The sequence below is a fragment of the Aspergillus chevalieri genome, chromosome 3 (genome assembly GCF_016861735.1).
Source record: "Aspergillus chevalieri M1 DNA, chromosome 3, nearly complete sequence".
NCBI classification, from domain to species: Eukaryota; Fungi; Ascomycota; class Eurotiomycetes; order Eurotiales; family Aspergillaceae; genus Aspergillus; species Aspergillus chevalieri.
This window is the reverse complement of record NC_057364.1, coordinates 17,060-44,660: the sequence shown is the minus strand read 5'-3', so window position 1 is coordinate 44,660 and position 27,601 is coordinate 17,060. Positions and strand designations below refer to the sequence as shown.

Here is a 27,601-nt window from a genome sequence, read left to right as displayed (position 1 = left end):
CGATCTTTCGGCTGCTACACAGGACATGTTTATGTATATGCTCAGTGCAAACTCCTATATAAAACAGCTTTATTCACTCGGCACATCGTGGACGCGCAGACTAAGTTCCATCCGTGCGCAACGAAGTATGTATTTGAATGTTAATTTGCCTATTAAAGATTTATTTACAACGAATGGACCCGAGGGTCCATAGAATGTTACACGGGCTTTTGTACAAAAATAATCGAAACACCTTCAATACTTTACATCAAATGAGCCTTCAAGGCCCCGGCTGGATATCACTCCTCGAGCTCTGCGAGTTTGGAAAACCGATGTCTGGATACTCGTTCACTTCATCTCCCATTTGCGTCGCGCAAACGTCGATGTTGGTTGTTACAGTGATGTCTCCTCCACCTCCCATCCGAAGAAGGTCTTCTTCAGATCCGGTCAAGGTAGCACCAAGATCCTTGCGCGCCTTTGATTCCTTCTGCGAAGCACATAGGGTAGTACCGCCCTTGGAGTACTTATTGGAATTGATCTTGTAGTCGGACATTTTGTGGCCACCACTCACGGAGTTGTCGACAGTCGAGCCACCGACAAATTTGGTGAAGAGAGTCTTCAATGCCGGAAGGTTGACTGCGATGACGGCGACTTCAATCTCGATAGAAGCGGCTATAACCATACGGCCCAAGACGTACGTTGTGTCGGGATTCTCAACCATCTGAACCTGAAGGGCGAAGCGGCACATTGCCGTGATGACGGACAGGGAGCCGAAACCAATAACTCCAAGGACAGCGGCCTTTCGTTTCGAACTCATTCGGAGCTTCAGTACTGTCGGAATTGGAAGAATAAGGATGATAATATCCGAAACAGCATTCTGAAATAGCGATCATGATCAGCAAAATGTTGAAAAAGACGTACCTGTTCGGGAGAAAACATACCAGTGCAGTTGGAACCATCATGACGGCATACTGGCTGAGACACTGAGCGTTGGGATACGCTTCCGGATGGATCATGGCGTCCAACGGTCTGCATTGCAAGAACCCCAGCATCCAGTTGATGATGGTGAAGGAGGCGTTGATGCCCATCGTGATATAGACAGCGATCTGAAAGCCTCTCTGAGGCGACAGTCGGAGATAGAACAGGAGAAATGCTTGCTTGATAGTCCAATGCAGAAACATCCAGTAGATCTCCTCCACGAACAACCACTATGCTCGTTGTCAGACTGCTGCCGTACATGCTGGGCCCGAGTTTCGTACCTTGGTCACTTTTTGCAGTTGTCCGTCTGGTAATTCATCGAGGTGTCTATCCCCAGTCAATAACCCACAATCGCAGAGGGAAAAAAGAAAGATAGAGTGCTACTCACCTTCCAGATCCATTGTACAGGAAAATGTACACAATAGCATGCTGCACGCCATTGACGAACTGACGCAAAGAGAGACATTAATATAAGCTCCGCTCGCAGGATTCGAATGCATGTGAGATACTTACAAATAGCAAGACGGCCATGCCATCGTCCCAGCCGAACGTTCGGAGTCGCCATCGACAGTACAACCGGAGGAAGATCGAGCAGGTGCCCAAGGCAAAAGCAATTGTGGCGACGGCGTATGCCAACGGCTGGAGGTTCTCGATGGCCATAATTTGTCACCAAGAATTTGTCACCGAGAGGAAGAAGGAAGCATGGGACAAATCCAACAACGGTTTCCTGTCTGCAGCATTCTCGCGTGGAAAAAGTTCCATGGCGATAATTTAAAATACTTCATTTCGAATCCATGGACACGGATCCGCGGGACTGACCCAGGGAAACCCCTGGGAAAATTATTGGAGACAAGGAGAGACAGGGCAAATATTATTGAGACAGGTCATATAGGCTGTTGAACTGATACATGATCCGGAATACCTGTCGATGTCCTAAAATGGAGAGACCAGGGATAATGGGCCGTGCACTAAGCCAAGACGCATCGGATCTCCGGTCCGATGTGGAACGAACGCATGTTCCCGAGAAAGAGTGGAGCTGAACTATTCCTAACTGGCCATCGACCATGCATCCCCACCCCCGGGCGCAGATGACAGATGAGACGAACAGCGCCGTTCGAATGAGATGCAGCTTCGGATATTGACAGATCACGCAAGGAATGTCTTCCTTGACTCGACGGCATGTTTGACGTGAGCCCGACTGCCGGTTTTCTCATTGGCAATGGCGCAGATTGCCAATCCTACGGCTGATACGAGTGAAGCGGGGATATGTTTGCTTAAATGATACGGGTTTCTCCTGGCTTCTGGTCGGGATCCGTGCTCGCTTTTGACTTTCTGCATACTTCCCAATTCGATGTATCATACTTTGGCGACAATTCGAATACGATGAGCGCCATGCTGTTCCGGATAACTCTGGAGTCGGGTCTAGGTAGTCAGGGGGCTGCAGCTGCAGGTCTTGGGATTCTCTTGCATCGGAGCATCTTTCATACCAATTTCCCTGCTGGAGATTACATGTATACGCTGTTGGGGCTCCGTGTGTCAACTTTGCTCGCAGCGGTCTACGCTTGTTGGGCAATAGCTCAGTTTTCATTATGGCACGCTATAATGCCCGTCGGGTACCTGCCATCTTCGTTCAATGTGGGCCTATTGCTCAGTATCAGTGTGTATCGATTGTTCTTTCATCGCCTGAGACGTTTTCCCGGTCCCCTGGGGTCGAAGCTCACGCAGTTCTACAACGCTTACCTTGCGGCGAGAGACCTGCAGTACAATGTCGAGATTGGAAAGTTGCACGACCAGAATGGTGACTTTGTCCGAACCGGTAAGATGATAAAATGCTCTGTCTCGTTGAACATGTCTCATATATTGTGTGATATAGGTCCTCGAGAGATTTCTATAGTGCGGAAATCTGCTGTGTCGTTGATCTTCGGTCCCCAATCCAAGTGTCGCAAATCGGCATGATATGCCCAGGTATCGACGGATCCTAAGTCATGTTCCATTAATCACACCCGAGATGTTGATGACCATCGTAAGCGACGGAGGTATGGGATCGAGGATTATCGCTGGGTAAGTGCTCTTCCAGAGTGGGAATGCTAGTGACTGAACGAAAAAATCGCCTTGAAATCCAGCGCTGGGGACCTACAAGCCGCGGATCAAAGCCAAAGTCGATTTGCTGTCGGCTCAGATGGGCGCCGACCTGGACCGGAACTTCGATGCGACCGCGTGGTCCATGTTTCTGAGCTTCGACATTATGGGTGTCGGGTTCGGTGAGGACTTTGAGAATCTGACCACTGGAGTAGAGCACCCTGCCATTGGAGGTGTCCATGACAATATGACTGCTGCCGGAGTCATGGGCCACATCCCATGGCTCTTAAACTTCTTGGTCAGCTACCAGGAGCCACGTCGGGCTATACCAGTTTTTTCTAATGGCGTGCGGACGAAATCGAACGGAAGAAAAAGGTACGCGGGCCACTCAGAACAATCAAGAATGGAATGGCTGATGTATCCAAATCTGAGATACCAGTGAATATCCAGAGGATATCGTATCATGGGATATCGTATCATGGTTGCGCAAAGCATACATAGAAAAGGATATCTCTGGCCCTCCTTCGGAAGGGGCGCTTCGCCAGGATTCGCACGTTCTCGTTGTTGCTGGTAGCGAAACCACCGCGACCATCTTGACTACGATCCTCTTCTATCTCGCCAAACATCCTGCTGTTTTGTTCAAGCTCAAACGTTACTTGGACTTACTTGGACGAAGCGATGCCGGACGGCCCGGAGGACTGGAGATATGGGAGAGTCAAACAATTACATCCATTGACGATATCAAAAACGCCAAACAATTCATTCCGGAGCGATGGACTGAAAAGAGGATGGAAATATCGACGGACGGAGCGCCGTTCTTCTCTTTTCTGCTCGGTATTATTCAGTCCACGCCTATTTCGAAAAGTCCACTATGCTGAACCCCGTGACATGCAGGTCCATACAGTTGTCCTGGTAAGAAGCTGGCCATGATGAGTCTGGATTTTCCTGTCCACCATTGCACACAGTACGATATGGCATTTGCACCAGGAGAAACGGGTGAAAATTTGGAGAAGCGGGCACCGGATATATTTACCACGGCTCTGCCGCCGCTACATCTCCAATTCTGAAAGCGAGCGTAAAGATGACGGGGACGACTGTTAAGCAAGTCTTACCTTGGACATCGCGCCATTAAATATCATGTCCGCGGCCATAGCTTCGATTCATACTCACCTTCGACCCGATGTTCCCTACATCTACTGTAAACATTCCTAAGAAATGGAGGTATCTACAATGGCTACGTTATACTCCATAGACTATAATGAGGCTATGGAGGATATATACGTAGCTGGCATTATTCCTCCAAGAAAACCGACCATCATCATAATCAAGAACCCTGCTAGCGATTAGCGCGTAAGATCAAATCAATTGATTTATCCCTCACCGGCCTCGATGATCATGATAAGCGCGCGGACATCGCCAGAGTCGGAACCAAGGCGCTTGATTTCCTTGACGACCATGAAGGAGTCTTTGCTGGCAACCTCACCGAAGACAACGTGGTTGCCGTCCAACCAGAGGGCATCGACAGTGGCGATGAAGAACTGAGAGCCGTTGCTTGCTTTGAAGGAAAACCTACGTGTTGCGACCAGTGTTGGCCTTGGACAGGAGACCGGGCTTGGTATGGTTGTAGGGAAAGTTCTCGCCGAATGCCTTACCCTAACATGACACTGTTTTTCCGAGCATGAGATACTTGCTGGATGCAGGCGGATATGTGGGTGCACCGCACCCACATACGTACTATATCAGCTTCAAGCTGTAGTAGAAATTACGCGCCCAAATGGGGAGTCATGAGTTTGGTTGATACTGTCTGTGAAAGCCAACAATATGCGCTATAGAATGGTATAAAATTCGATATGATTAACCCCAAGTTAGGGGGTCCAATTAGTGGATGAAGTTTGGCACCGATTCTTTGTAGGGTTGGTGCCAAACGTGGGCAGCTTATTCCCTTTTGGGTAGTCCTGTGGCCTGCCTGAGGCCGCCAATATGCCCGCGCCGGTGGGTTAATATAAAAACAAAGTGATGTTTCTATCCAAATTAGTGTAGCCGTTGATGAGAATATCAAATATAGAGAGGAAGAAAAAGAGGAAGAAGAGGAGAAAGAAGCGAAGCCATCTAGTAAGACAAGAAAAACTACCTACCCATTATGCAATCACATGTGGAAGTAGGCTGCGGCAGCATCCTGTCACGGGCTCGGAATAGTAGATAATAATGAACTGAATTCCTATCTAAACTATTGTAGCCATCGACGAGAATATCGAATCTGGAGCAGAAAGAAGAAGAGGAAATCTATCTAGGCCATGAAGATGTTTTAAGAGGATTGTTGGCGACATGACTGGATGGTGTTTGTGATGTATCATCCAGTACCATAGTGTTGAACCGCCATATGAGCTATCATATGTGAGCTGTCACACGTCCACAAGATCCTTGGATGTTGTGTCATCCACATTTGCGGATGCGGATGTCATATGAGATCCGCAAATCCTCAGCTCGCGGATGAGGATCTTGACATAGGATCTGCATGATATCCACGGAGTATTATTATTATTTAATCAAGTTTATTGTCCATACCGAGCCCTAGAGCTATGATAGACCATGATCCGTGGACTCGAGGTATCCACGGAGTATTTGCGGATGATAAATATTACAAACATGCCTAGACTCGTGACTATTTCTGCGTACTTGGGAGGGAAGAGGTTCCAAGTCTGCAGAATTCTAGAAACAAACGATTTCGCTCTTATTTTTCAAGTATAGGAATTAAAGGCAAGAGATAGTTATATGATTTAAGCTTATATCATTATTTTGATGCTAAAAACAACTCCTCAGTGGCGAACCCCCCCCTACCTTCTGAGCGAGTTCCCGCATTGCGGAAAACTCGAATCTTATATTTAACTTCACGCGGAATCGATTGATACTACTTTCGACGTTGTTCTCCCCAGCTGTCGCTGACAATGGGGGGTGCAAAGAAGAAAGGGGTGGTCGGAGCCGCATCTCCGTGGCCTAACCACTCGTACAATCATAAAGACCACGACGAAAGCGCCCATGCAGCTGCCATCCTTACAGAAACCGCAGAGCTGAGGCAAATCGCTGACCGGACCCAGGGACTACCTCCCAGGGACCTATTCATCCGATTTATGAGTTCAGTTGAAGACCTGGCAGCTAAGGTGCGCGACCGCGCCAGCAACCATGGAAGTGACGACCATGATGGCCGGAAAGAGGCGCTCCAACAGATCCAAAATATGTTAAACAAGCAGACAGAGGAGATAAAAACTCTACAGCACTCAGTGCAACCCCCCAAAGCAACCAGCAGCCCCCCTATGTCTAGCCCCTCTGGCCATGCAAAATCTTATCGGGATGCGGCTCTAGCGAGTCACCTGACATCAACAAAGCCCTCGTTGGTCTCGGGCTGGATGCAGGGCAATACCAATGGATCTGTCAATACAAATGGAACACTAAGCACCTCGCCAAGCAGTCCAGCAACACCATTCCCACTGAAAGCAGACCTGGAGATCCATATCCGGGGCACTAATCACCAAATTGTGGACCCACTACGCCACCAGAAGGAGGCCAGACTTGTGGAGCGAGCAAACCGTGCTATTAGGGAATCAAATAACACTATCATTGCCCACCGGTCAGTCTCTACAGGCCGCATCCTCCCCAGCGGGGACATTGTCCCTACGTGCAGAGAGCCTTGAGGATGTGGAACAACTGGCCAGAGCAGCAAAAGACTGGTGCCGTGCCTTTGGAGACGATGCAACCATCAAAAGAAGGACTTATCGTGTTGTCATGAATGGCGTCAGCTGCCATCTTGACCTAGCAGCCGCACCAGCTCGCATTAAGGCTGATAACCTAGGGCGTCTGGCCTCTGCCCCCACAATGATCACATATACTGGATGGCTTCTTGGCCCCCGTCACACTGCAGAACACAAGCCAGAAACATCCAAGCTGATTGTTGAGTTTGATAATGATCGAGCTGCCAACATTGCCATACTGCTTGGTCTGGCACTTGATGGCCGTGACCACCCATGTGAATACTACGACCAGACTCATCGGATTCAGCAGTGCTTCAACTGCCAAGCATATGGCCACATAGCCCAAAACTGCAAGCGACCTACCTCATGTGCATACTGTGCACAAAACCATTCCTCTCAGAATTGCCCTACAGCAAGAGACCGCACTAAGGCTCAGTGTGCAGTCTGTCAGAAACAGAACACTAAGCGAAGTGAGAAGGTCTCAGAGGACCACTTTGCCTTTGACCGCAGCTGCCCAGCTCGTGTGGAGCGGGTGGAGATTGCACGCCAAAACCGAGCAAATGGACGTGGATGGTATGAGAGTGCTCCAATCTCCCTTGGCTCTGAAGCCCCTTCGGGGGAGAGACAAGGCCAAAATCCCACCCCTGCAGAAGCCACAGAGCACCACACCCAACGCCGCGGCCCAGGCCGACCCAGGAAGAGCAATAAAAGACCTCGCACAGAGGACGAGCCTGAGCTAAACAGTGTTATGGCGGATACCCAACCAGAAATGGAGACAAATGCCCAGACGCAAACTTTACAGCTCAGGGAGGGCCCTCGCCAGCAATCTAGAGCAAGAGCCCTCAGTGCCCCAGGTACTGGTGCTGTTCCAAGAGTACTCAGACAGACTCGAAACCGACACAAAAGCTACAATCAGCACCATGGTCAAGAGTCTGGTGATGAACGAAGCCAGTTTCACTCCAATGAAGACCCAATGGAGGAAGAACTGTAAACAATAATGGACCTTAAACGAATTCGAATCCTGCAGGCCAACTGCTGGAAATCACGTGAGAGAGTGATGATACACCTCTTTGGTGAGAAAGAGGTGCGCGACCTAGAGATCCTGGCTATCCAGGAGCCCTACATCAACAGACACACAGACCAAGTGACCACATATTCCCAAATGCTTGGAAACCGTTTCCACCTCCTGATCAAGCCTACTGGCAAGGACACTGATGTGGCCAATATGCCACGGATCTGCTTCTTTGTCAGTAAGGCACTGGATCCAACGAAGTGGGCGATAAAGCACCGTACAAAGGACTTGAGCACCTTGACACTTCACACAAGAATAGGCCCCATACATATTCATAACGCATACAATCCCAGCCCTGTGACAGGCCAACCCAGTGTCATGAGAGCTCTGCACAATGCACTGGCTGAATATCCCAACCAAAAACATATGGTAGTGGGCGATTTTAACCTCCATCACCCAATGTGGGCCCGACCTGACTACAACCACCGCCATGAGGAAGCAGATGATCTCATCAGGATAGCTGAAGTCCATGGCTTAGAACTGCTTACACCGCCAGGCACTATTACATATGAGAAACATACAGGCAGAGGGAGTCACCAAACTACAATTGACCTGACATGGGCCACTGCTGAGGTAACAGATCTCCTGGTGCGCTGTCAAGACCGACGGGACTGGATGCATGCAGCAGACCACATACCGATTCTCACAGAATTAGACATACCTGTGCAGAAGTCTCCAGAGAAGCTAAAGATGCAGTGGCGAGAAGCTGACTGGGACACCTTCCTAAAGACACTGGCCGCAGACCTCCAGCCTATATGCCCCCTAACCACCACCAAGGAGATAGATGCCACAGTTGACCACTTGATTAAAACCATCCAGCAAACTGCGGAGACCACTGTCCCTACAGCCAGGATCACTCCCTACTCCCGCCCAGGATACCCCCCGGAATTAAAGAGACTACGCAACAATGTCAACCGCACACGACGCTGGGCTGCCTCTGGCCAGGAGGAAGATATCAAGGCATTCCGTCAGGCCAAGCACACACTAGGCCGAGAAACTGCTAAACTGAGCCGGAACAATCACCGTGCCCGTGTGGAGGACGCAACTGAATCAATAGAAGGATTTTGGAAACTGGCCCGTTGGGCACGCCGTCGCGGAGGCGTTCAACCAACCTATACGCCAACTCTTCACGCAGGGAATCAAACATATGAAACTCCAGAAAGGAAAGCACAGGCACTGCGGGAGACTCTATTTCCCCCGCCTCCTGAAGCGGATCTCTCCGACATCCCTGGTTATGAATACCCCGAACCACTACCGATGCCTGCCATCACAGAGAAGGAGGTCTGTCAGGCAATCCAACGGGCTGCGCCAAACAAGGCTCCTGGTCCTGATGGTATACCGAATCTGACCCTACATCGCGCTCTAGCCATTCCAGTCTTCCTAGGCCATCTCACTAACCTGTTCAATGCTTGCCTGAAGTTGGGCTACTGCCCAGAGCACTTCCGAAAGTCAACTACAGTGGTATTGCGGAAGCCTGGGAAACCTGACTATACAGACCCAAAGGCGTACAGGCCCATCGCACTGCTCAACACAGTTGGGAAAGCATTAGAAGCAGTTATTGCAACTCGCATAAGCTATATGGTCGAAGCGTACAGTCTCCTACCACACACCCACATTGGTGGCCGTAAAGGACGATCATGTGAACATGCTATTCATCTCCTGCTGGAACAGGTCCATGCATCCTGGCGTTCTGGCGCATTGGTAGCCACACTGCTTACCCTGGATGTTAGTGGTGCATTTGACAACGCTGCACATAAACGCCTGATTCATAACCTCCGAAAACGAAGGGTTCCAATCAGTGCTGTTAACTGGATAGCAAGCTTCCTCCGCCACCGCATCACAGATATTTTACTAATAGAAGGTGCGACGGGCCAGTTTACCACGGACACAGGCATACCTCAAGGCTCACCTCTCTCTCCAATTCTCTACCTGTTCTACAATGCTGATCTGATCGACCAAATACATGAGGCTTACCCTGGAAGAGCTCTGATCACTGGCTACATTGACGACATATGCATACTTGTCTGGAGCCGGGCTGCTACGACTAACTGTCGACGCCTTGAGCAAATACACAAAATAGCAGAACAGTGGGAAACCCAGCATGCCTCCAAGTTTGCCCCAGCAAAATATGGTCTGATACATCTGTGGCGGAAGGTCCGAGGCGTTCCTAGACCCTTGAGCTCAACCAATGCTTCAGTCAAAGTGCAAGGGGTAGAGGTTAAGCCAGTGCCTACCCTTCGCTACCTCGGTGTCCAGCTAGACCAGCATCTCACCGGCATGAAACAAGTTGAACACGCCCAAGTCAAAGCAACTGAAATGATAGCAGCGCTTTGCTCCATAGCAGGATCAACCTGGGGAATCACCCTATCCCATCTCCGCCAAATGTACACAGCAGTCTTATGGCCGCAGATTACATTTGCCTGTTCCACATGGTTTGTACGGGCTGGATGGGGCTTCAAGGCGGCAGAAAATGCTGCTAGGAAAGCCATGGAATCTATCCAGCACAGGGCCCTCTATAGGATTGCCGGCGCATTTAGAACGACCTCTCGAGCTGCTTTAGAGATATGTCTCAACATACCTCCTCCGATGATTGCATTGGAGCGTGCGGCTAAAGAATCATATCTCCGGATAGCCACCTCTCCCCTTATGACCACCCTCATTGAGATACGCCGCTCTGGCCAACGACCAGCACCAAGGAATGCACAGGAGCGACGCATGCGATGGTTTACCAACCCAGACCAAGACCCCCTGACATCTCCACTAGAACAATGGGGTCGGCGAACTGCAATCTCTCAGGACAGACTGGAGGTTATACACCCACATGTGACCTCACCATGGTGGTCAGGTCTGGAATCCCACATAGCAGAAACCCGCGAAGATGCCTTAGCAGCTCACCAAACCGCCTTACATAGCGGCGCTGACATCATTGCATACACAGATGGTAGCATGACAGAACAGGGAGTTGGAGCAGCAGTGGTTTCACCTCTAGGGCGCCAGGCAGTTCATATTGGCTCCCCAGCTACTCATACTGTATATGCAGCGGAATTGCGAGGCATAGAAATGGCTCTCACCCAAATAGGCAACACATTCAGACCGACATCACAACGTTCCCATCGGGCCCATACCGCAATCATCTTTACAGACAATCAGGCGGCAATTCAAGCGTGTTCAGCTCCAGGAAGGTCTTCAGGCCAATATATCCTGAGCGAAATTACACGCACTGCATCTCAACTACAGGAATGTGGCTGGGATATACAGCTCTATTGGCTCCCGGGTCATGAAGGCATCTATGGCAATGAGTGTGCTGATGCTCTCGCAAAAGAAGCTGCTAATTCCCCGGCACCCAGTGGTGCGGAAGAGTTTACCCTCATGGCTAGCACTCGAAGAACCCTCCGCATAGAAGCAGCAAATGCATGGAAGACTGAATGGGCCGCTTCCCCCACGGGAACTCCCTCCGTCGTCTATGGAAAGAGCCCTCAAAAGCACCAATGCAACTATACCAAGGCCTACGGAGAGCCGCCACATCAGTCCTCATTCAAATGCAGACTGGGAAGATTGCGCTGGCCAGCTATCTTGGTACCTTTAACGCTATGGAATCGACTGAATGCCCTTGCGGACGTGGCCCCCAAGATACACGCCATGTTCTCCTCCACTGCACAAACCAGGCAGGGCCCCGAATGCGCCATCTTACACAGGGGTCAAGGCGGGAATTGGATTACCGGGCCTACCTAACACGGCCAGACCTGGTACCGAAGGCAGTGCGCTTTATGCTTGACACAGGCCTCCTAAGCCAGTTTCAGACTCTACCAACCACATACCGAGTCACAACAACGGACACGAAGCAACTGGCAGCATAGTGCAGCTGAGGTTAAAACGCTTGCAGAAGTAGGGAAGGAAACGAGATAGTATCCAACAGGCCCATGGACCTTCGTGGCCATGGGAACAGCAGTACAAAAACAGTAGCACGGGATATACGACATGCGGAATGAGATATCAGGATATGTGTATAAAGGCGACGATGTACATAGCGACTACCATTACGGCGGCTTACCCGGCTGCCCCGCAGGACCTGCCGCCACTCGGCCTATAGGGCTGACAGATGCGTGTATGAACAATAATAATAATAATAATAATAATAATTATTTTGATGCTGTCTTCAACAGAGTCGAAGGGATTTTAAGTAAATTGTCTAAGAACAGTGTCCGACGAGAGGATATACACGTTTCTTTCTGTAGTAAATATATATTTCTGCTTTAACACCATATGTTAACCCATGAAATCCGCCCGACCTGCTCCATTACATATAACAAAACTCAAAAAATGTATAAGTTAATTGGGCAAATGAGTAGTTTTCCTACTAACCAAGATACATTAGCATTTCTAAAAGATTCGCTTGTTAAGTAGGAGAACCGAGAAACTAAGCTAGAGTAATGTTATTACAGAACAAGTGTATATCTTGATTAAAAGCAGTGAGATGCCAGTTGTATAAATCCCATCTAATAGACTAGAATAGGGTAAATTAGCGAGAGTTATACTAGTGCGGATGTCAACACGATGTCCATGGATTTTTACGGAGGCCCGCGGACCTCCATACTACGGATGCGGATGTTGAAGTAGGATCCGCAATCCGCAATCTGCGGATGAGTATGTCAAAGTTACCTCCGCCGGAGCGGATGTGCCGCAGCCTACTAAGATACAAGCAAGGCTGAGATGCAATTAACAATTTGCCTGTCCCTTCCATACGAGAGGACTAGGTCCCTAGGATCTAAGGTATGAATGCATGCTGTCTTTTATGCGAGACCTCCACATTCTCACATCTAAACATTGTGTACATGTAGTCAGTAAGAATATAAAGGTGAGGTTGCAAATAAGATTGCGCAGGGAAGCAAGTCAGAGCAGTGAACGAGTACCAAGTAAAGACAATGACTAGATTGACAGCATATTTCTAGACAGCCAAATCAAATACAGCAAACTAGACAAACAAAAAGAGGATTGCCGACTGCCTGTCACAGGCTGCACCTGTAGAATAAATGATATGCTATCCGGAGGGATGACCGGAGGGGTTACCAGACTACCTACCCCGCACGATGTATATTTGTATATAGAGCCGTCCGATCGGACATCCGTTCTTCTCTTCAACGAAATCTTTTTGTATGATAGCTAGTCATTAGCACTACGGGCTTAGCCCTTAACACTGCCTAAAGTCCTCCTGTGACTGATATAAGAACACTGGATATTTTCTTCAAGCCAAATTCCAATTTATAGGGAAATCAGCCACAAGCCCCCAATTTCCGAAGCAAATCAAAGACATCTATAGGTAGTGGGAGTAGGCAGACCATGCCAACTGCACCTGGCCGCGGGCTACCAGCCCCATTGAGGAATAGAGCATGAAGCTTCCATATTCTCAGTTGACACTGGCGGTCCATTGAGAAACCTTGAATGTTGCTGGGCCACCAGTGAAAGGCTCAGTTCCGAACTGCAGGTCTTCAAATTGCCCTTATTAGTGACTTTGCTTGTGTGCGGGTTAAGGTTGTGTGTCCTTACTGGTCAAGTACTGGGTAGAAGCAGGGAACTTCTGCTTAGATGTAAGGTATTCGAAAAATGGCTTAATGTCTCCTTTCCATGAGTTTATCGGGGTTGCCGAGACGAAGCTGTACGTCTTTTGCTCAGCGCCTGCCTGGATGGTAGTGCCGTACCACAGCTCCCAAGTATGGCCTTCAATTGTAGCTGAATCAATTTTGGTGCCAATGGGCTGGATAGTGCCGTAGCGTGCGAGCCTTGAAAATGAAAACGCGGGTTGAGTCAGTCTATTAAACCTCCCTTGTTGCACAGGCAATGTAGAATAAACTGCTTCCGGAGTGATCAGTTGATACGCACCAAATCATCAGTTCATAATCGCCGCTTGATGTGACGTGATTCTTGTCCGCAGCGGTAAACAGGTCGTATGCCACATCAGCGTTGACTTTAGTGTTATCTTGTTCCCATTCGACGTTGGTGGGGATGCTGCGAACATCGCTCACGAGCTTCTTCTCGAAGTTGACTCCGGAGTTAGAATAGCTTTTCACCGTACCTTCGCCACCGCTCCAAGTCCAGGTAGTGTGCCATGCAGCGCCCGAGCTAGAGATGCTGTCAACATAGACGCACTGGGAGCCGGTTCCCTGGTCCTTTCCCCAGAGGTTGTTGTTCACTGTGTATGGAGGGCTCGAGACAGTATCATACTGTGCACACAGCTCCTTTTGACTGAATACTGTGGCCACGAGGGAGGCAAATACCAAAGGAAGCTTCATAGTGAAAGTATAAGTGGCGGATCAATCTGTCGTAACTAATAACGTTGCAGGCCTGATGGATATTACAGGCCTGGGAGTACCGGCCAACGCTGTTTAAATAGCACAGAGTGGGCATGCTGCTGACATGACGGAGGTCTTGCAAAGCTTTACAGCCCACAATACAGAAGTGAATGATGCCCAGCAGTGGTAAAATTGAGATCGACACGTTTTCCGTGTCTTACAAGGCATCTTCTTTCTTCGAAATTCACGGAAATGTTGAGTGTCGGCGATATCCGTCGGAATCGGCAGTAAACGTAGTATATAGACACGGTTTATAGGCCCGAAATACCGGCTAATACAGCTACTCTTTAACGATGATTGGTAATGTCTCACCATGTTCGTTGCGTGTTTAGGCCCTACCTCCTCACCTTGAGAAGCAGATAGCGTATCTTTACCCCGGTTTCGGCACCGTCTTTGGATATATTCCTGTCTACGGCATACATCTCCGAACTAATCATGTTTCTTATCCTAGTCCATTCCAAAATTTATCGTGTTTAGGAGCATAGATAAGTCTCCAATCGTATCTCTCATATTCTACTAGGATGTAGTTCAACCGGAAGAATATCAGAAATTATCAAAGCCAGGACATGAGTAAAATGACTGGAATCTCCTTCCCGTGCATTGCTGAGCCCCGACACTCGGCACCCCTAGATCTCAGCTATACATGTTAGACATAGACGAAGTTATTATGCTACTCTACTATAGGAAAGCTGTGATTAAGCTACCTGCCAGCCCGCAGGGGATCAAGACTTTTAGAGATACTTGCTCATTTAGCAACAAACTGTATCAGATAAAGTTTATCTGTAATGAGTGGAAGGACGCCACCAAAGGTGGACAAGGCCCACAAAGCGTAAGCGAGTCTCCGTCGAACTAGATCCAACCCTTAATGCAAGCGCGTTTCATAGGGGACTAAAGCTTGTGTTCGGCAGTGAAAAACAAAGCTCTATTGCCGACGGGATCTTGGCACACCAACGAACCTTATTTAGATGGTACATGAGGCCGTCACATCTATTGATAGCCCATACAGATTGGAAGGGTTTGGCTCAATTGCTGTAACTGTCTCTTTTACCAGCCTTACGCCACCTTTGCCATAGGCGGGGTTAGCTGCCAAGCCGGCCCGTCGGCCGTCTATCCTATTACGGAAATTATTGCAGGGCGCATCAACCAGGGTGAGGAACTAGTCTGATTCAGGGTCCTTCAGGGCCGTTCATTCATACATGGTTTCCCTGAAGTAGGACTAACTGTGATAATAGCTACAGATCTTGACAAGATACTTTTTACATGAAGCCATGGTTACTCCTCTCTGCGATCCTTTGTCCCAGCTTCCAAGGGATTTGACGGGCTCCTCCGTCTCTTGGCAATTTCTGTATCCTTACGGTGTAATCCTGCAACAGCCCCAAAAGAGACTGTTTTTATACAGGGTTCACCAGACGAAGGTCATGAATCAGCTACAGTTTTGGGCTCTGCTGGCAGCGGCGATTTGCAGACTTGCATGGGGCGAGGAAATGGAGATTGGAGACTGTACATGTTTTGCGACAGACTAATATCCAGAAACTCTGTTTCTATATAGGCAAAAATCTGCAGCGGTTAAATGATGTAACAACATAACCACCTCTAAATGCACACACTTTGTCACAGAGTTTCTGGCTCCTATCTCAGGGTTGCCAGTTCCACCGTCAATTCTGAAGTCGTATAGATGCTCCCAATGAGATAGGTTATTAATTATCACTTGAGTGAGGGTTGTTGCTTGTACATAATGCACTCCCCAATGTCTTAAAAGGATCTAGACCTCCGCAGAGTCCGTCAATACAACCCATCTAGAGCCTAGAGGTTAGACGGGCTTTCTTAGATTGAGAGAGCCCGACAAGAAGTGTAATATTACAGCAAAATTGAATTTACCAATACTATTCCCGAGCAATTAGTGTATTTATTACTGTAATTTTAGTCTAGATGGGCTGTCTTGGCGGGCCCGGGCCCTAACCTAGGGTCCGTGGGCGAGCTTTGCAGAGGTTTGAAAGAATCATAGTAAACAAGCTAAATCGCGCATCCCCGGTTAATGCTGAGCAATGAATATTACTATGGAGATAGACAGCGTTCTTGTAATCCGATTACCAGAGAACTAACTGCACTACAGGTATGTAGTTACCCACCCACTCAAATGAAGGCTCCCCGGTTGTAACGGGCTAGGCCCGAAAGGCACCTCGAACCATAAATGGTTCTCGATTGAAGCTATTCACAAGAGCGTGCCGAAGTCAGGTGATCTACGATCACCTGATCACGAGTACATAAATCCACCGCCAGCGTGTCTTTCTTTCTTTCTTTCTTTCCTTTCCCCAACGAGTTCTTTTGTACATATCTATATATTAGATAGCAAGGCTTCGGCCCATTACACCGGTTTCCCTGTAGTACCTGATGGTCCCTTTTGTAGGTTCCCCAGTTTTCCCTTTTTATCTCGTCTGGTAACCCAAAAGACAACACACCAGGGTTGCTGTTGTGGGGCAAGCGCATTTTGAACCCGCTCACCAGGCCAGATGACAGACTTTTCTCAAGCCATGGCTCATCATGCCGAGTAACAGTGTGCACTGACGGACCACACGGGTACCCTAAGCAAGAGAAAGTTGCAGGCACCATTAGTCTACAGGGTAACGAATCGGATAATCATTGCTTTTGCCTCCGTGGATTCCGTGCAATGCTTATTGGTTCCCTTGCTAACTTGTCCTTTAATTGCTCTTTGAAAGGATCCATCGTAGCTCCTCCCACCTCTTCGCATTTATTGATGGAATTTGTTCCACTCATGTCTCTCCATCCGGGAAACCCATCTGATCACCCAGCAAACAGCGCGTCTCCCCTTTCCCCCTCTGCATGCGTGACGGCTTGCGCTGGTACGGGTGGTGGGTAGCCGCGCCGAGACAGCAAGCAAGAAATACATCATCTGTTATACTTAATTTTTCCACTGTTGGTGGCGTCAGTTGATCTCTCGTTGCAATGCCTGCTGTTATTTATATCAGCTTGCTCCCCTCCACTGCCCAGTGCTTTTCTCTCACCCCCAGATCACTCTTTGTGAGCATTGTGTGGTGACCTGGTATCCATTGTCTGTTTTGCTGGTGACCATTCACGTAGTCATGAAGCTTGGTTGGTTTGAGGTGGCCGCATTGGTGGCTGCCTCTGTAGTCAGTGCCAAGGTATGCTTCACTATGCCATACGGTGCTATACTGCCAATTGAATCAGTTCTTTAACAGTTTCCTTTTTGTATAGGATGATCTTGCATACTCGCCTCCTTTCTATCCTTCCCCATGGGCGGATGGTCAAGGTGAATGGGTGGAAGTGTACAAACGCGCTGTGGACATTGTGTCCCAGATGACATTGACAGAGAAAGTCAACTTAACAACTGGAACGGGGTACGCTTGTGCATACTGTAGCCTGTGTGCAACTCTGTTGGCTGACATACATGTAGATGGCAGCTGGAGAGATGTGTTGGGCAGACTGGCAGTATCTCCAGGTGAGTGTATTTCCATTGTGACATTATTATTTTAGTGAAGGCTAACTGAGGGCTTTGTAGGCTGGGTATTCCTAGCCTGTGTTTGCAGGATAGCCCTCTTGGTATTCGTTTCGGTATGCGTGGTTCCTGATTTCCCCTTTTCTTCCCAACGTATTGCTGACAATATGCACGCAGCGGACTACAATTCAGCCTTCCCCGCGGGTGTCAATGTCGCTGCCACTTGGGACAAGTCGCTCGCCTACCTCCGCGGTCAGGCAATGGGGGAAGAGTTCAGTGACAAGGGCATTGATGTTCAATTGGGTCCTGCTGCAGGCGCTCTTGGCGCTCATCCGGACGGTGGTAGAAACTGGGAAGGGTTCTCTCCAGATCCAGCCCTCACCGGTGTACTGTTTGCAGAGACGATTAAAGGTATTCAAGATGCTGGTGTCATCGCGACGGCTAAGCATTATATCATGAACGAGCAAGAGCATTTCCGCCAACAATCTGAAGCTGCTGGTTATGGATCCAACATAAGCGACAGTCTGAGCTCCAACGTTGATGACAAGACTATGCATGAATTGTACCTTTGGCCCTTCGCGGATGCAGTACGCGCTGGAGTCGGTGCTATTATGTGCTCTTATAACCAAATCAACAACAGCTACGGTTGTGAGAATAGCGAGACTCTGAACAAGCTTTTGAAGGCGGAACTTGGCTTCCAAGGCTTTGTTATGAGTGACTGGGCCGCTCATCACAGTGGTGTAGGAGCCGCTTTGGCTGGACTGGACATGTCGATGCCTGGTGATGTTACGTTCAATAGTGGCACGTCTTTCTGGGGTGCAAATTTGACGGTTGGTGTCCTTAATGGCACAATTCCCCAATGGCGCGTTGATGACATGGCCGTCCGTATCATGGCCGCTTATTACAAGGTTGGCCGCGACAAGAAGTATATCCCTCCCAACTTTAGCTCGTGGACCAGGGACGAATACGGCTTCGCGCATTTCCATGTTTCGGAAGGTGCTTATGAAAGGGTTAATGAATTCATGGACGTACAGCGCGATCATGCCGACCTGATCCGTCGCATTGGCGCGGAGAGCACCGTTTTGCTGAAGAACAAGGGTGCCTTGCCCTTGAGTCGCAATGATAAATTAATCGCTCTTTTGGGAGAAGATGCAGGCTCCAATGCATGGGGTGCTAATGGCTGTGATGACCGTGGGTGCGATAACGGTACTCTTGCCATGGGCTGGGGTAGCGGTACTGCGAACTTCCCATACCTCGTGACACCAGAGCAGGCCATTCAAAATGAAGTCCTCCAAGGTCGGGGTAATGTTTTCGCCGTGACTGACAGCTGGGCTCTCGGCAAGATCGCTGCGGCTGCCCGTCAGGCCAGCGTGTCTCTCGTGTTCGTCAATGCCGATGCAGGTGAAGGATTTCTTAGTGTAGATGGAAATGAGGGCGATCGCAACAACCTCACTCTGTGGAAGAACGGTGATAATGTGGTCAAGACCGCGGCGAATAATTGCAACAATACCATTGTCATCATCCACTCCGCCGGACCAGTCTTGATCAATGAATGGTATGATCACCCCAATGTCACCGGTATCCTCTGGGCCGGTTTGCCAGGCCAGGAGTCTGGTAACTCCATCGCCGATGTCCTGTATGGTCGTGTCAACCCTGGTGCTAAGTGTCCTTTCACTTGGGGCAAGACCCGGGAGTCGTATGGTTCTCCTTTGGTCAAGGACGCCAACAATGGTAACGGAGCGCCCCAGTCTGATCTTACTCAGGGCGTTTTCATTGATTACCGCCATTTCGATAAGTTCAATGAGACCCCCATCTACGAATTTGGCTACGGCTTGAGTTACACCACATTTGAGCTCTCCGACCTCCATGTTCAACCCCTGAATGCGTCCCAATATACTCCCACCAGTGGCATGACTGAGGCCGCAAGAAATTTTGGTGAGATTGGTGATGCGTTGGAGTACTTGTATCCAGAGGGACTGGAGAGGATCCATGAGTTTATCTATCCCTGGATTAACTCTACTGACCTGAAGGCATCGGCTGACGATTCTAACTACGGTTGGGACGACTCCAAGTACATTCCTAAGGGCGCAATGGATGGGTCTGCCCAGGCCCGTTTGCCCGCTAGCGGTGGTGCTGGAGGTAACCCCGGTCTGTACGAAGATCTCTTCCACGTGTCTGTGAAGATTAAGAACACAGGCAATGTCGCCGGTGATGAAGTCCCTCAGCTGGTAAGTTGACTTGATCGGGTGAAGTGTAAGGTTTACCACAGTACTAACTGCTCTCGTACAGTACGTTTCCCTCGGCGGCCCGAATGAGCCCAATGTAGTGCTGCGCAAGTTTGAGCGTCTTCGTTTGGCTCCTTCAGAAGAGGTCGTGTGGACAACCACTCTAACCCGTCGTGACCTCGCGAACTGGGACATCTTGGCTCAGGACTGGACCGTTACTCCTTACCCCAAGACGATCTATGTTGGGAACTCTTCGCGGAATCTGCCGCTCCAGGCCTCACTGCCAAAGGCTCACTAAGGGGCCAATTTTTGAATTGTACAGAGTATCTCCGGAGTTATGATGTACATGTTTATGAATGACCTAGGGTATGGTAAAACTTAGTACGGTTAGTTCTAATTGTTTGCGACAACAGTTTGGTTCAGTGTATAATTCGCTGGGCTGATCAACAAAACCAATTCAAAATTTTCTTTCTCATTTCAATTTTATTTACCACCAATACTGGCAGTAATTCGAATTATGATCCAAAGATAATGGTGGCAAAAGTGGTGAAGCTCCATACCGAAGATAATGACTTAAAGAAGTTAAAAGTAATATAAATTGGTGGTGGGCACATGCGTTCCGTGACGTGAACCCTCCGATGCTAAATGCCCATCACTAAATTATTGTTTGTTGCATTTCCTCCGTTGCTGCCGAGTCATCTGGTCGTCGGTTTCCTGGCTCTTTACCAACATAACGTCACACTCAATTGTGTGTATCCTGAATCTTCTCCGAGTTTGCTATACAGTCTGTTATTTTTCAACATTGCCAGATAGATTAACGGGCGAAACCAGGAAGGCTGGGAAAGGGATCCTGAACACCAGACGAAAATAGGCAGGCGAAAAAAAAAAAAAAACCTGGCATCACCAGAGAAATCCCCTGTCACGACAATACCGCGGTTATACCAACCGCCCACCATAGCCCCCATCGTTTATCCTATTACTTTAATTGTTGGATCTCTGTCCTCTGTTCTCTCTCCAACAGCGCAGGGCACTTGAGATCCCCCCTCCGACCATCTGAGTCCTCTAGCCGCTTCGATCGCCGCGGATCTGAACCTCCCTCAACACCCAGTCAATTATTTTGCCCGCAAGGACAATGTCTTCGATGTATTTATTGTGAAGATTGGGTGGCTCTGGGTGACTGCGGAATGTCTACTTCCACGGATGCCTTGGGGTTTATGCTGTGTTAGTTGAGATACCATCTATTGAAAAATGAAATTAATTTACATAGGTGTTGCGGAAATGAATCGGCAGATCAACGGAGCCACAATATGCCAAGGGGAGAGCTGCTGCCACAACAGCCATAGAAAGGGTATGTCTTGTCATTGCCATTTCATGTAAATATATATGATTCAAAAAACGACCGAAACCTTAAGATCTCATCAGGTAAAATAAATGGCGGTTAGTCTTTAAGTGTCCTGGACCCCATCCATATACCAACTCCCATCGCAGCCCTCTCATGTAGGAACATGCCAGAATAGGGTATACTGGAAGAAACCAGGATATACTAGCGACTGTCATCAATATGAAACATGCCGGGACAAACGGACCTCAACCGGAGTCTATCCCCGTGATATCTTCGGCTCATTGGATCTCCAGCCGTGTCATGTCGGGCTGCTTGTTATGTCACTCGGATACGGAAGTACAATTGGGACCCAAAAAACGTATACACCCGATAAGAGCGGACGAAAAGTTCTAGACTCGTGGTCCTTGGGATCGACAGTTGAAGGTTTCTGTCAGGGTGCGGAGTCAGGTACAGGGATATAGTAGGAATTGACGAACAGGTTAAGCTACAGGTCAGGCTATCTACAGGTCCATAGACAAGACGCAGCTCGAAGAGCTGCAACAAGATCGGCGCCAGGCACGGATAGATATTGAAGCGGGTAGCTCAGGTTCGGGGAATCGGGAGCCGATAATCCGACTGCACGAGGCTATATGGCAAAGAGTCTTATTCAATCAGAAGGATATGATATTGAAACCTGAGTGTGAATGATTGCGTATCAAATAGTATTTGACTTTTCCGAGAGTGGGACCATTGACAAATTGACAGGACTCCCTCAGACACTCATATCCACTGCAGTTACAGACAAAGCTCGAGATTCAGGCTTCCATCAAAAGCAAAATTATGGGCCTCACGAGCAAGTGTTAGGAACATTGTTGCTGTTGTAAGCCCTGTTGCTCCCGGAGCCCATATTGCCGCTAGAGCTACCCTCCCACACCAAAGGCCCAGGCAGAGTATAAGACGTGGGGTGCGTGTAAATATTGTAGTGAATATTCTCATCATCAGGCTTGTAGACACCGGGAATCTTAACTGTGGGCGAGGGGTTTCCAGAGCCATTTCCGCCGACTTCGATCTGGGCGCAGGTGAAGTAGAACTCGGCGTTGCCCGAGAAGCCTCGGTGGAGGGCAATGTGCTCCACACGGACAAGGTACTGGCCCGCGGGGAGGTCGGACGGAATCTTGAAAGACGCCTGGTTCTTGTCCCAGGTGCACCAGTCTGTATCTTCGAGACCCTTCTGCGAGATGTCGTTGCACAGTCCTTCCTGGTAGACCTTGAACCAGTCGCCGGAACCGTCGTATTGCGTGACATCACCGGGGGCCTTGGACATGTATATTTGCAGTGGTCCTGGGTGCTTCATGGTGGCGCCTTGAAGATATGTCAATCTTGCGTTTTCCAAAGCGTCCAGGGGATAGAAATGGAGACGCAGATATAAATGAAAGCTCAATTAAACATACCATAGGCCAACTCGAAGCCAATCTCAGCGCCGGGCTCAGCCTTGTAGACCTTGGTGCTCGCGGCAGACGACATGGAGCCCTGGTTGCAACGGAAATCGTCATTGAGAATGTCGGAAGCAAGGGTGGGCTGGTAGCCATTGCTATTCTGACGGATATACTCGAAGTCATTTGTCTTCTCCCCATTCACGATGAGCTTCGAGAAGACATAGTGGCCCGAAACACCGGGGAGACCTGCACCGGCCAGCATCACAGAAATACCAAAAGTCGTGGAAAGTTTCATTTTACCCGGACTAGATGCTTTTGGGTCGAACAGAAAAGAATGGCTGAAGTCAAAGCACGATAAACGGGAACAGATATTAACGCCAGGAAAGAGCCTCTTGTTTGACTGGAAGCATTTGAGCTGTGAGGGAAACGGAGGCCTTTCTTATAGATCTTCCGTGCATGCCTTTACCGATTTTCTTTGCCATCGGCCCTCCTGGCGTGAAATTAATCAGGGATACAACAAAACTAAACATGAACAGATGATTGGCCTGCCACTCTTGGCATTGCCTATATACCGATTATAGACGCACTCTTAAGACTCGCAAGTGTAAGAATATCGGTTTCTGCATCTTTGCATAATTCAGGGCGCAGGCCAAATAGCATGTTACTCACTTCCGGGGTCCACGAAGGAATGATCCGACTCAGATGGCTTGAACTAGATTGATTTACCTCCACTTATAGAAGCATGGCTGACATAGGCGGATTGACGAATCTAGATGAAACATCTTTCGCATCAGTATGACACTGTGTACCTTAGTAGTCCTCTACGTCAATTGACCGAGTATCCCGATTAGGTAAAGTGACAAGGCAGTCGGCTCATCATTAACTGCCGAGAAGAGATATAATAATGAACTAGCCCTGTACTTAATAATACTAGTAGTAGTTAGCCACTATCATTACCTGACCTGACCCTAGTACCTTAGTTACGGTGATACTCAGGGTCCCACTTACCCGCTGTCAAAGCCAAGCCTTAATGCGGACCAATAAATATCAGACGCTAAGCCATCATCCCAGTTTAGACCGCGACCCTGCGCTTCAGGTTAAAACAGGAGCCCCTTCCTGACAGGACTCGATGAGTTAGCTATTATACCAGTGTCTGGTGTTAGGTGATTGATCGTCCGTCGACCGAGGCTGTTCTGTACAGGGATCTTCGGTCATTAACCGATGTATTTTGGCAATTCTAGCAAACCGGGTGCGGATGTCACGCTACTGTCTCGTGGAAGAATTAGGTACCCCAAAGCGGATAGAATCAGACAATCTGCGGCGGGAGAGGCCAGCTTCACGACCATATTTGGACATGATAGTCCTCCGTCCACTTTCCTTATCCTGAATGTGGCCTTCAAGTCTATTTAAGAAGAGTAGGTGTTCCCTGAACTACTTACCCAACCCTCATACCAGACCCAACTCTCAACGTTGAACGGTTATTCATTCATTGGTTCTCGGAAACTGATCCATCAACATCATGAAACTCTTGACTGCAACACGAACCCTGATACTTGCCGGTGCTGCTGCAAGGCAAGGCCTTGCTGCCGCCACTCAGGGGCTCTCTGAGGACGTCTATAGTCGCTTAGTCAAGATGGCCACTATCTCCCAGGCTGCCTATGCTGACCTGTGCAACATCCCAGCGACAATCAACACAGTGGGAAAGATTTACAATGCCGAAATGGATATCAATGGATGGGTCCTTCGAGACGATAGTCATCAGGAAATTATCACTGCTTTCCGGGGCACAGGCAGTGACAAGAACATGCAACTCGACACCAATTATACGCAGGCTCCTTTTGACACTCTTCCTCAATGCAGCAGCTGTGCCGTGCATGGCGGGTATTATGTTGGCTGGATATCTATCAAAGATCAGGTCGAGTCCTTTATTCAACAGCAAGCCGGCCAGTATCCTCAGTATGGATTGACAGTCACGGGTCATAGGTATGCATATTCCATTCTTGATTAGAGTGACAATGGACCGATCTCTCTCTTCTCGCCTTCTGCTTTCTTCTCATCTGGTCAGTTAGCTGACACGTAAACTAGTCTGGGCGCATCCATGGCCGCAATCACTGCAGCCCAGCTCTCTGCCGCATACGACAACGTCAGTCTGTATACATTTGGCGAGCCACGCACCGGTAACCAGGCGTACGCGTTGTACGTTAATGAAGCTTTCAAAGCCCAGAGCCCCGATACAACTACGTACTACCGCGTTACCCACGCCAACGATGGTATCCCGAACCTCCCTCCTACTTCGCAAGGCTATGTCAGCTCTGGCATAGAATATTGGAGTGTAGAGCCCCACAGCGCCCAGAACACATTTGTCTGCACCGGGGGAGAGGTCCAATGTTGTGAAGCCCAAGGTGGACAGGGAGTTAACGATGCGCATGTTAATTATTTCGGGATGGCTAGCGGAGCTTGTTCCTGGTAGTCACGGATCTATTGGAGTTTTGTCTTCGTGGTACAACAAGAGAGTGACGGATTTTCAAATGGAACAGTCAGAAAATCCAGCGCCCTTGTGCTCTAGACAGGACAGCAAAGAAGTTAATATCAGCAAAAAGTGTCAGCTGTAGGCATTGTGATTTTAGGTTGTGAGCACCTTGTACAGAGTTATGGGTCTAAACAGACAATGGGACTGATATCGGCTGATGTCGCTATTGGTGACCGGGAATGTCTTCACTAGCCCATGACATATTCTTCTTTTTTACCTTTTGTAGTATTGGGGCGTTCCTGTTGGTAGAAACCGCCCAGTGAATGAAGGTCACTGTTTAGGGCAGGATGGGGAGGTTTCGGCTACGAGTTTATTCGACTTCCTATTTAAATAAAAGGCTATGTGGCTCTTCTCATAAACTGTTATTTCCTGATACTGCTTAGGCGGAGGTTTTACCTACTCTTACTAGAGCTATCGCGTGCGCGTTACACAAAAGGTTGCTGCTGACTGCCGTGTCGGGGATATTGTGACGGCCTGGTCACGTTGGTTGATTATCACGTGAGGTGTGGTTGTTTGCTTTATTGCTTTGTTGATAAATATGGCGTTACCTCCTTTCTTCCTTCCTCATGTTGATTATTCTCGTCGATAGCTACCTAGGTAGAACCCATGAGTTGGACGTTCCATCATCCTAGTAGAGCGCCGTGACATAATAATCAACATCCTCCTTTTATACCTTAGGGAGAGAAATACCAAAGGCTTCTCCCTTCAAGGGATTCGCTGGTGCCGCAGTTCGGGAGCTGGCCAGGCTATAACAGTGTCTCCATTCAAGTTTCCATCCTCAAGTTCATCCTCAAGTCAAGTCAAGCGCTGCTTCAGTTAAGTTTCTAGAGCTCAGGACTGAAACTTCTGTTGTTGGCATATTCAAGTTCAACTTTCAAGAAGTCCAGTGGTTGCGACTATGCTGGCACCCCTTCAAGTTCTCAAGACTTAAGTTTTTCAAGATTCAAGCTCACGATCCCTTTCTTAAAGATCATGGACCCCTTTCAAGAACTCCGAAACGAATTTTCTTCTACGATCCGCGCCCTCCAGAATGAAATCGAATCCGTCAAAAATGAACCCAAACCACTTCAACGACCAAAGCCATGCCTCCCTGATCCCGAGAAATTCAATGGCCAATCTTTGAAGTTTGATACCTGGCTTGCTTCGATGAAGGCTAAGCTTAGGATTGATGCTCCAGCTATTGGTGATGCAGTGGCTCAGTTCTACTATGTCTATCTGAATCTGGAAAGCAAAGTCCAAGCTCTAGTTCTTCCCCAGTTATCTTATGCAGAAGACACCAACACCTGGGATTACAACACCATCCTTGATCAACTATCTCTGGTTTATGACAACCCCAACAAGGTTCAAGAAGCTGAAGATTATCTACTAGTCCTAAAGCAGGATAGTGGTGAATCTGTGGCAGCCTACATCGCCAAGTTTGAGAGGATTCTTTATGAGGCAAAGGGCAAAGATTGGCCTGATGTCACCAAGATTTCAGCGTTCAGGAAAGGCCTCAATCCTACTCTCCGAGGACGTCTCAACCAGCAGTTGAATCTTCCAAAATCATACACTGATTTCCTTCGTGTGGTTCAACAATTGGGAAGTCATTCTTTCAGCTCAAATTCCACCAATGTTTCCCACTCTCAATCACACCAATCTGGCTCTCACACCAAGTCTGATCCTATGGACCTCAGCGTCATCAATATCAACTCCCTGTCAGCAGCGTCCACCTCCCTAGATGAAAGGAACAGACGACGACAACAAGGATCCTGTGTGAGATGTGGCTCCTCTGATCATTGGGTGAAGGATTGTTCCATGAAGGCACACAAGGAATCCAATAAAATATGGAACCAGCAGATGATTGCAAGGTTAGAGGCAAACCGTCTTGATGACCTTAATGATCTCGATGATTGATTTTTGGAGATGTTTGGACATGTTCATGTGTTTTTCTTTTTCAAGTGTCTCATGTATTGTTGCCTTCTCATGTTTTCTTACCTGTGGGTTGACCATGACATTGAGGACAATGCCTATTGAAGCCGGGGGGTAATGTGACGGCCTGGTCACGTTGGTTGATTATCACGTGAGGTGTGGTTGTTTGCTTTATTGCTTTGTTGATAAATATGGCGTTACCTCCTTTCTTCCTTCCTCATGTTGATTATTCTCGTCGATAGCTACCTAGGTAGAACCCATGAGTTGGACGTTCCATCATCCTAGTAGAGCGCCGTGACAGATATCCAACCCCATTCCCAACGCGCTGGTGGCCACGATCACCCTCTGTGCACTGGCAGTGAACTGCGTCAATATCTTCTCATTGCTGACTCTTAAGGGCTAAGCCTGCAGTGCTAGTAACTAGCTACAACACAAGAGGTTTCGTTGAAGAAGAACAGGGCGAATGTCCGCTCGGACAACTCTATATATTATTATTATTAGTTAA

The 27,601-nt window shown here is 48.6% G+C and overlaps 9 protein-coding genes across 9 annotated transcripts; 5 read left to right on the top strand and 4 right to left on the bottom strand.

The window, feature by feature from the left end:
- Positions 1-259: 259 nt before the first annotated feature.
- Positions 260-1,617, bottom strand: ACHE_30015S (uncharacterized protein; the record flags this gene model as incomplete). Its single annotated transcript, XM_043276585.1, has 5 exons — positions 260-856; positions 921-1,187; positions 1,239-1,284; positions 1,346-1,404; positions 1,471-1,617. The coding sequence occupies 5 exons, from the start codon at positions 1,615-1,617 to the stop codon at positions 260-262; spliced, it is 1,116 nt and encodes a 371-aa protein (XP_043134550.1).
- Positions 1,618-2,559: 942 nt separating this feature from the next.
- Positions 2,560-3,914, top strand: ACHE_30014A (uncharacterized protein; the record flags this gene model as incomplete). Its single annotated transcript, XM_043276584.1, has 3 exons — positions 2,560-2,773; positions 3,081-3,411; positions 3,476-3,914. The coding sequence occupies 3 exons, from the start codon at positions 2,560-2,562 to the stop codon at positions 3,912-3,914; spliced, it is 984 nt and encodes a 327-aa protein (XP_043134549.1).
- A 492-nt stretch (positions 3,915-4,406) lies between these two features.
- ACHE_30013S (uncharacterized protein) lies at positions 4,407-4,696 on the bottom strand (the record flags this gene model as incomplete). Its single annotated transcript, XM_043276583.1, has 2 exons — positions 4,407-4,605; positions 4,689-4,696. 2 exons carry the CDS (start codon positions 4,694-4,696, stop codon positions 4,407-4,409), a joined length of 207 nt encoding a protein of 68 aa, XP_043134548.1.
- A 1,285-nt stretch (positions 4,697-5,981) lies between these two features.
- On the top strand, positions 5,982-6,725 carry ACHE_30012A (uncharacterized protein; the record flags this gene model as incomplete). The annotated part of the gene is made up of 1 exon (XM_043276582.1): positions 5,982-6,725. One exon carries the CDS (start codon positions 5,982-5,984, stop codon positions 6,723-6,725), a length of 744 nt encoding a protein of 247 aa, XP_043134547.1.
- A 6,533-nt stretch (positions 6,726-13,258) lies between these two features.
- On the bottom strand, positions 13,259-14,141 carry ACHE_30011S (glycoside hydrolase family 12 protein; the record flags this gene model as incomplete). The annotated part of the gene is made up of 3 exons (XM_043276581.1): positions 13,259-13,338; positions 13,399-13,631; positions 13,732-14,141. 3 exons carry the CDS (start codon positions 14,139-14,141, stop codon positions 13,259-13,261), a joined length of 723 nt encoding a protein of 240 aa, XP_043134546.1.
- A 3,161-nt stretch (positions 14,142-17,302) lies between these two features.
- Positions 17,303-20,199, top strand: ACHE_30010A (beta-glucosidase; the record flags this gene model as incomplete). The annotated part of the gene is made up of 6 exons (XM_043276580.1): positions 17,303-17,362; positions 17,436-17,578; positions 17,635-17,679; positions 17,740-17,792; positions 17,854-19,904; positions 19,966-20,199. The coding sequence occupies 6 exons, from the start codon at positions 17,303-17,305 to the stop codon at positions 20,197-20,199; spliced, it is 2,586 nt and encodes an 861-aa protein (XP_043134545.1).
- A 1,870-nt stretch (positions 20,200-22,069) lies between these two features.
- On the bottom strand, positions 22,070-22,953 carry ACHE_30009S (lignocellulolytic auxiliary activity family 9 protein; the record flags this gene model as incomplete). The annotated part of the gene is made up of 2 exons (XM_043276579.1): positions 22,070-22,584; positions 22,674-22,953. 2 exons carry the CDS (start codon positions 22,951-22,953, stop codon positions 22,070-22,072), a joined length of 795 nt encoding a protein of 264 aa, XP_043134544.1.
- Positions 22,954-24,177: 1,224 nt separating this feature from the next.
- ACHE_30008A (lipase family protein) lies at positions 24,178-25,128 on the top strand (the record flags this gene model as incomplete). Its single annotated transcript, XM_043276578.1, has 2 exons — positions 24,178-24,641; positions 24,744-25,128. 2 exons carry the CDS (start codon positions 24,178-24,180, stop codon positions 25,126-25,128), a joined length of 849 nt encoding a protein of 282 aa, XP_043134543.1.
- A 1,032-nt stretch (positions 25,129-26,160) lies between these two features.
- ACHE_30007A (uncharacterized protein) lies at positions 26,161-27,081 on the top strand (the record flags this gene model as incomplete). The annotated part of the gene is made up of 1 exon (XM_043276577.1): positions 26,161-27,081. One exon carries the CDS (start codon positions 26,161-26,163, stop codon positions 27,079-27,081), a length of 921 nt encoding a protein of 306 aa, XP_043134542.1.
- Positions 27,082-27,601: the final 520 nt, after the last annotated feature.